General features: G+C 35.5%; 1 protein-coding gene across 1 annotated transcript; it reads left to right on the forward strand.

Moving 5' to 3' along the window:
- The first annotated feature begins 1,109 nt into the window (after window positions 1-1,109).
- On the forward strand, window positions 1,110-6,563 carry LOC141434514 (peroxidase-like). Its single transcript, XM_074096937.1, has 5 exons — window positions 1,110-1,190; window positions 2,331-2,498; window positions 3,105-3,303; window positions 5,734-5,839; window positions 5,975-6,563. Exons 1-5 carry the CDS (start codon window positions 1,110-1,112, stop codon window positions 6,561-6,563), a joined length of 1,143 nt encoding a protein of 380 aa, XP_073953038.1.
- Window positions 6,564-9,414: the final 2,851 nt, after the last annotated feature.

A 9,414-nucleotide genomic window follows, 5' to 3' on the forward strand; every position in this document is an offset into this window, starting at 1 on the left:
TTAACTTTTCTCAAAAATGTCCGTAAAAGTTGACATTATTCTTTAGATATCGGAAGGTGAAGTGCATAGTTTATGGTCAGCGAAAAATTAAAAAGTTGAAAAGATTGCAGGCGCGCTAGCTCGACAATAATGAATTAGCGCGCCTGCAATCAGTCACAATTTTTTTTAAAGTTAAAAAGGCCATGGACACAAGTCGTATACAGCCAAGTCTAATGGCCGGTATCAGATATTTTGTTGGAACTCCGGACTTTTTAATTGGGTCTGAAACAGCTTGTGGTGTTTTCGGTGGAAAAATACACCTGCAGTTTATTTTTAATGAAAAAAAGGCGGGAAAGCATAAGAAAAATATTAGAATAAAAGTAAATTTACAATATATTTGAGAAAAAGTGTATTCTATTTCAGAATTATTCACCATTTTTGAGAAAAGCTTTATATTAGTCTCGGCTGGAATAGCAATTGCTAGCTTCGTATTACTTAAACGGACTCGCAAACTCGTCCGTTTAATACTCATACTCAGCCAGCAATTGCCTACTTCCAGGCCACGACAATAATCTACTATTATTGACTTAAAATTTGTTAAGACGTACCCAAGGTGATAATTCTTTTGCGAACTTTAGGAAACCGCATACGGAAACAAACAAAGAGCTCGCGAAGGAGAACTAGGCACTGGCTTACAGTGCAAACACTGACAGTTTGAAAACAATCGTGCATTTGGAATTGTGAAAATTTGAATGCTGATGTAACTTTACAGATATTTGGAAAATGAACAAGCAATCCATTTTTTATTACATTTTAATTGAATAAGCTGATTGTTTACTGCAACAAAATATAAAAAGCATCAAATATTCAAAGATATATTCGCTCTAAAGGCACATATAAGAATTTTCAATCTTCACTAGCATAATATCTAATTAATTGGTTCTCCGCGTCTTATTTAGAGTTCTTAAACTGTATTCCAACGTAACCACAGTCTAGCCCGCTTACAAAATTTTTATTTATCGAATGTTGTGGTTAAATCAAGTATTTATTACAGGTTGTATGACGAAAAATATCATTATGACAGGGAGTTCTCTGTGAGCAATACCACTTATAGACAACACCTTCTCGAAATGAATAAAAATTTTGAGAAAATTAACAGAGGAACATTTTTCCAACATGCGGGAAAAATTGACGATATCCAAGATCCTGAAGTAAGAAAGTTTTTTCAGTTTTTAGGGTTCCGTAGTAAACTAGGAACCCTTGTAGTTTCGCCATGTCTGTCCGTCTGCCTGTCTGTCCGCGGCTATGCTCAGAGTACTAGAAAATTGTAATTTGGCATGAATATTAATTTCAGTCACGCCAACAAAGTGATAAAATAAAACTAAAATATATATTTTTTTAGGGTAAGTACACGTATATAGTGGGGGTTTTTTTTTTTCTCGACTAACCCTGTAGTGTGGGGTATCGTTGAATAGGTCTTTTCAAACCATTGGGAATGACTGAGAAGGTTTTTCGATTCAATGATATGTTTGGAAAATATTCAACATTAAAGTGCAAATTTTCATTAAAATCGATAGTAATCGTATCGTAGTTAAGTATATCAAATTTACAAGGAAAATTATAACGGCTAAGATTTGTTGAGATATATTAGTAGTTTAAGAGTAAATAGCCGCTGAAGGTATATTATAGTTTAATTTGCAAAAACTTAAAATTGCTCAACTGATTACGTTAAAAATAATTTTCCTACAAAGTTTTTGCTAAGCGTAACTTCCGTGTTTTTTTTCATATGTTTTAGACGTGCGGTTCAAAAGAGGGGGGGGGGGGACACATTTTTTTGAACTTTCAGAGTGAATATCTCCGAAAATATTCACTTTACCAAAATATGGTTTTTGCAAACCCCTTTTCATTTTTAAATGCCTATCCGACGATACCCCACATCATCATAAAAAAAATCAACCCTATTTTACGTTTTTTTTCCACTTTGTTGGTGTGACTGACATGTATATTCATGCCAACTTACAGCTTTCTAGTACTACTAACGGTTTCAGAGCTTAGCCGCGGACTGACAGATTGACAGACATAGCAAATTTATAAGGGTTCCTAGTTGACTACGGAACCCTACAAAGGTAACTAGTAAAAACAAATAATTTTCTTCAAAAGTACTTTCTTAAGTGACTATTACCAATAATCGAAAGTCATTCAAATCAAGCAAACTCACTAGTAACAGTCAGCCATATTACTTTTTCCAACTTACTACTTCTACTTAATGTTTGTACTTAAAACTTTTTAAATTGCTTGAAAGGATTCTTGATTATGCGAAGTTTTTCCAACTTATTATTTCTTTCTTTTAGATTTCTGAGAAATTCTACGGAGATTTGCAACGTGCCGCCGATTTGCCTGCTCTGGACATACAAAGGGGTAGAGACTTAGGTTTACGAGGTTATAATGACTACAGGCACATTTGTGGTATGAAACCTGCCAAAAAATTCGAAGACTTTGCAGATGTGATGGACTATGAAGTAAGATTTTATTCCTTTCTATTTAGACAAATTCAAACTACCCTAGGTACCTCAGTTCTAGACGTCATTACTAATAGTTGAATGTAAGTAAAAAGAACTCCTAATGGCAGCTAATGTAGCTAGTTCTGCTAAAGCAATTTAAACGATTTGTGGTTCAGTATTTGGAAAGCATTAGTAGCGGTTGTCTCCAAAATTAGTTAACCTGTGGTAGTTTAAGACCACTAGGTTTGGTTTTCCTTTTTAGATTCTTTACACAGTCGTGTTTTTTTTTAATTTATTTCAATCAACTGAAACAATTACTTTGCTCACCCGCGACCTAAAGACTTTTTAAGGTCGCGGGTGAGCAAAGCAATTGTTTCAGTTCATTGATATGAACCTCCGCAAAGTAACGCCTGAGTCAATCAATTATTTAATTTATTTCGTTTTTAGATCCGTAACGACCGTGTCTGACTTTATCTACACGTTAGTAGAATTATTAACCCTGTGGACTTTTCACCAGAAAGTACAGAACTAATTCAAATGCAGAGCTTGTCAACTGAGCAACATTTTGTTGCAAATTTATAACATCTCTTGAGGGCTTTCATAAATTAAAACTTGATTTTCCAGAAAATTGAATCTCTTAAGAAACTTTATGTGGAAATAGAGGACATTGACCTCTTAGCTGGGATAATGAGTGAGAACTTTATACGAGGCACGTTCGCCGGCCCCACACTTTTCTGTATTATGACTAAGCAACTGCAGTTGTTCAGATTTGCTGACCGGTTTTGGTTCGAAAGAGGCGATCAGTTTCATAGTCTGACATTACGTGAGTAAATAAAAATAGTACATTGTGTCTTAAGGGCGGTAAACAAGGAATTACGAACGAGAGTCTATTAGAAGCCCGAAGTCGAAGACTGAGGGCTTTAACGAGTCGATGTTCGTAATTCTAGTACCGTCCGTGCGACATACAATGTTTTTCATCACATTTGCGAGTATAATTGTATATTTGTAAAAGAAAAACTAATATTTTTTCAAAAATTGCCGATACCGCTGGCTGCGCTCTTGGCAGCGCCAGCCTCCGCGCCGTCCTTCCCCCCGCAGCATGTGCCCGACGTGCGCGCGCCGCGCTCCAGCACGTCATGCGTATCACACTCATTTACCGACCTTGGGCTTCATGACAAGAAAATTAGTACGGGCAATGACTCATTTACCGACCACGGGTTTCATGACAAGCACATTAAGGTCGAGGGTTTTATTTGGGGGGTTGCAACCAAGGTAGCCTGCATGTTACGACACTGTTTACGAGCAAGTGTGATGAAAAATATATAACGCAACACACTGACGATTAGAAAAAAAACTATTTCAAGATGTCAAGACAGTGTCTTTAAGTTGTTCCGTAACATTTCAGGAGGTTATTAGGTTAAGTAGACTGAAACCTCGTGTAAAGGTTTTTCATCTGAAATTTTGGCTTAAAGTATAGCACGCCTTTGATGCGACACAGTTTGAACATCGATCAATATATGGATAAATTTACTAAGTAAACTATTAAAGTCCCGAAAAGCATTTACAGGAGTATTCAGTTCGTCAAACGAACTCAACTACCCGCTGAAATATTCCGGAAGAATATGAAGGCAACCTAGCATTATAGGGTGCTATGCTAACAAATTAGTTTCCAATAATGATGCTACTCGGTACTTGGACTAATAAAAAGTCAAAATATCTTTATTCAATTTAGGCTATAACAAGCACTTATGAATGTTAAAAAAAATCTACCACCGGTTCGGAAAAGCCTCTGTTGAGAAGAATCCGCACACATACACACCGAATATTACACATACAATACATCTATGTAGGTTTTAAACATTAAAAAACATGAAGTTACTTTTTGTAAAAAATTGGAGAAACAACTTTTTACGTACGTATGTAAAACTTTCAGAAACAGCATATTAATGAAACAAACAATATTCAGCGACTATGTCCTCTTTCTGTATAATAAAATCTCATAGGTATCAACTGGCCACTTGACATCACTTTGCAATATTACCTCTACACCTGATGAAATTTGGTATGGAGATAGTTTGAAACGGAATGGACGTAGGAAAGTTTTAATCTCGGAAAATTACATAGTGTGCTTGTCAGTTAACTACTTAAACAAAATTATTAAATATGTTGGAACAGAATTGAAATTTTTTTTTTCGGAAAATGAAAACGAAAAAATCGTAAATAAGTTGTTATTAATAAAAATAAAATAACTAAAACTAAAACTTTAATTAAAAAAGAGAGGTGACATCACGCAGGCAGCATTCCCGCGTTGAACTGCGATTGAGATTCTTTGCGCGAGAAAGCTGCCGGCGCGAGAGTTGCCTGTTGCCTCCCTTAACCTATTGCTGAGCTCCCTGTGTAGCTCCAGCGCACCCTTACCCCAAGGACCTAGAGTCTCGAAGCCGAAAGCAAAGAAAAGTTGTTATCAATTTCTGTTTAAAGTTAATTATTTTGATGTGCTCGTAAGGTAACATTACTTATATTAGTACCTATATACATCATTTGTTATGCATGCATACATCATCACCACGTTAAACGGTTAACATTGACAAACGACTGAAAACTTTTACCCAATAAAATTAATTAATCAATCAAATTAAACATAAATTATAAACGAAAACAGATTCCGAAACAATAAAAAATAAATTACTTACCTAGGATACACCTAGATGGTAAGGCAACCAGAAAACTGAAATTAAAACCAGTGCGCACTGGAAATATTGTTGCATTTTTAATGTTCATAATTATTGTTTAGTGTACTCGTACAGTAGCGAAAACCGATCTATTCATTGAGCACTCACCATTAAAACTCTATATTTGTGTTTGGGGCTCAAACAAATTTTATTGAAATTTGACAGATTATTTAAATATTAAATCAAATGAACAGAAAAAATACCAAAACTACTTTACTAGTTACTAATCACACTGAAGCTTTAGAATTTGTAAAGGTGACCCGAGGTCATATTGTCTATCGCTCTTGAAGTTGTAATCTCTTTCTACGCTTTATTTCTTTAAACGGTATGGGATGAAGGTAGAAAGAGGTAGTAAATGCGATTGCCCGCGCCTCAGATAGTGCGGCCTCTGGAAAACCTAGATAACAATATACTTATATATGAATTGGACGTCATAAATACTGTTTGTTGGTAACAACCAACCAGGAGTAGGAAAGCACTTGAAAAGGCCTTTGCTCCCAATTTAGGGATTTATTTTGCAGCACAACTACACGAGATAAGGAAGACTAACATTGCCCGTTTGGCGTGCGACAACGCTGACGCAATAAAGGCCATACAACCCCGAGCTTTTGAAAATGTGGGACCTAAGTAAGTATTGAGGAACCAGACATCGTAAATTCCATACTATTCAAACTACGAGTACATAGAAGAAAACCACATACTACTGACGATCTTGCCAAACCTGTACTATTAAATTGATGAACACATTTTATTTATTTTCAGCAACAAACATGTACCCTGCACGCATATTCCTGGGTTGGATATCACCAAATGGAAGGATATCAGTTGCCGAAACGATAAATACTATCACAGTGATCACGATGAACAACGAGATAGTTATAGAAATAACTACGAAAATATGTCGCCTATGAATAATCATAACCAAAACGACGGCAAAAATAATCGTTTTGTAAGTAACGACGGTAAAATTGGAGCTAAAGGACACTGGTTCGTAAATCAGTATGGCAAAGATGACGTAGACGAATATTGGCCTGTGCAGTCAAATAGAAAAAATAAAGAAAATAAGCACTGGACCATGGGTGAAGATGACGGTCAATATAGACCACAAAAATATAATTTTATGAACAAAGAAATTCACAACAAATATAGACCAGCGTCAGTTTTAAAAGAAGAGGATGGCAAATATGATGATGAAACTGATTGGCCTTATGGAAGAAGTAGTAAGAAACAAAGCCAATGGGCTAGCATGGAAGGAGCTAATATTAGGCATAATACTTATGCCTATAATGGACAGCCTTTTACTAGTGTTAGCCATCAGTATTCTCATTCTTACAGTAGTGATTTTTGGTAAAATAGTAATAAACTATTTTTTATTCTTTAAAGAATCTTAATCATATTACCTTAACTTGTTATATTATTCAGATTATTTTTAAAGAATCTAAGAGATGACAGTCCTATAGTTACGGTCTCATTGTAATAGTAACAGTCCTTGTATAGATATTAAAAAAAGAGAAATAAAATAAAAACAAGTTTTTGATTTGCATATTGCTAGTAAGCGTACGCCAACATTATATTAGAGTGTCAATCATTTAATAGCAAACAAGATAACACCTCGCTTACACGTTTAGTAAATATCCTGGAAACAAGCGAAGTTGCGTTGTCACCCGATAATTAGCGAGGTTGAACACGAACACGAACACATCCGACCGCGTGTTCCGACGTTACACAAGGTCTCGCTCTAGTAAGCCAAGCACTTACTGCAACTGGATACGTCGGGAGGTCGAGGTAAATGAAAATTGAAGTCTGAAACGTAAAATACAGTCTAGGTTCCATTAGGCCTAACCAACCATTGGTCTGATTTGAGGTGTTAGATAGTTTTACATATATTGTTATCAGAAGTGTAGTATCTGCCACGGAATCAGATTTAGCAAAATCAGTCTAAAGCATTATTAGAGAGATGAGTAGTTTTGAATTACTACAACATTATCTAGCTAAACCAATAGCTGTAAAAATAATAGATATACATTCTGACACATATCTCGATTCATCATCATCATCAGCCGGAAGACGTCCACTGTTGGACAAAAGCCTCCTCATTAGGACGCCGTAATAAATCCCGCAACTCTCGCGACGTTGTCACTCCACACAGTGAGAGGCCTGCCTACGCTTCGTCTTACGGTTTTAAACTACTCGAGGACTATTCTCCCTTAACGGTTATCAGGTCTTGGACCGATATAGCCTGCCCATTACCACTTTGACTTGCATATTCTTCTAGCTTGGTATGTAATGTTAGAAAAGGTGTGAAAAAAAGAATATGTGCATATTATATGCTAAAAGCCATGTTTTAAATTTATGCTACTACTAGGTATAATCATGTAATTACTCGTATGTAGGTACAGACTTATACAAAAAGTTTCCAATTTTTACCATAATAATGAGAGTAGTATCTGACTAATGGACTTAAATAAAACTTGCTAACCCACTTCAACGTTTTTCTCGCCAACAAACCGAGATCTAGGTACTGCTAATAAAATAAATTTTTAAAAAAGCTACTGGCTAGTGCAACGGTCCTCATTTATTCAACGCGGGAAGACCTAAAGTAATTTCCAGAAGGAAAATTAAAAAGAAACGAGCTTATCTTGGCGAACCCTCGGCGCAATTACACTCTGGCTAAACAAGTTTAGATTTTTTACCTTATTCAGTGCACAGTATTACGGTGACGCTCACAGTAGCCTCGAACTTGTTTAATCTTGTTTGTTTTTGTCGTCACTTTTTTTTCGGAATTCGATGCTTCGATTTTTAGGAGGAGAATTGGAAGTTGTTATTCCAGCTTAGCGTTAATTTTGTAAGCAATACAGCGATTTATTTTAATTTGGCGCAATCACCATAAGATAAATTGTGGAGGTGATGTACAAAAAATCTGCTACGTGCTCTTGTACTTGGAAACTGGAAATAAAAAAGTTCAGATTTCAGATATTTTCGACCACCTTTAGTGAACATCAAAACTATTTAATTATTATAATGAAACTATTTAAAATAATATTTAGAGAAACATTAAAAAGGGGGTATTAATTTAACCGGTTACCAAAGTATTCTTATTTCAGTAAACAGAGAAATGTACTCGGTCAGGCAAAATGGTCAGCAAACTATCAATCAGCTGTTTGACTGGGTTGTTTATTATTATTACGTTGCTGTCTTCACATTTTTTTATCCATACATGACTATCTGGGCTGAATGGAATATTCCAGCTCAGTATTTTCAATTAGTAATAACTGGTCTTGACGTGACTCTAATCTAACATAATTAGCAGTGCCTATCATAATTTAGGTCGGGGGTAGTAGATATTTTAATGAGTATCTTATAGTTAACAAAAAAATATGTATACGATAAACTAAGTGAGTTGTCGATAAGCATTTATAAATATTTCTAAATCACTGCATAACATAACTTTTTGTATTAGATATTTCTTAACTGCTGACCAATTCAATCTTGTTGACCAAATAACTATTTATTTTGCGGCAAAACTATTACGCCGGCACATACTATACTGAGCGACAAAAAATCTGGCCCTCAGATGTATGCAGAACCGGTCATTTTGTATGAAAGATGGGCCAAATATTGGGCCGCTGAGTATATTACATTGGTTAAATTGTTGACCATTTTTCAATTGTTTGCAGAATAATAGATGCAACGCATGAGTGTTACAAGAAAATCTTTGTTTTGTGTGTGATATCCAAATTATTTAACAGCTGACTTTTATTGCTAACCAAATTTAAAAACTTCTGTCCATTTAATTAGATACTTCTCATAAATAAGGGTCTGATTGATAATATTTTATCCGTGGCCTAGACCCAGCTTTTTTTAAAGCATCTTTACAAAAAGAAAACCTAAAACGGGAATGATAGAATACTTTTTCTTTTTATTGCGTGACTTCCAGGGTTAGACGTTAGGGGGGTGCCTAATGAGGCCAGCAGTTGGAAATGCTAATTGAGTTAAACCACCGCTTGTCACTTCATTGGGAAACTAGCAACCAACATGGTACCTCTGTAGTTAGAGAAATAGGTAACTACAAACCTTCTATTGAATATTCTTAGCCTTCTGCAAAGTTACTTAATTATGTTACTCACTACGCCACTTAGATACTTGCCAATATATAAATCAAAACCTTTTACCTCTCAGTGGTGTGGTGCAGCAACAACACG

This window comes from Choristoneura fumiferana, chromosome 13 (genome assembly GCF_025370935.1).
Source record: "Choristoneura fumiferana chromosome 13, NRCan_CFum_1, whole genome shotgun sequence".
In the NCBI taxonomy this organism is placed as follows: Eukaryota; Metazoa; Arthropoda; class Insecta; order Lepidoptera; family Tortricidae; genus Choristoneura; species Choristoneura fumiferana.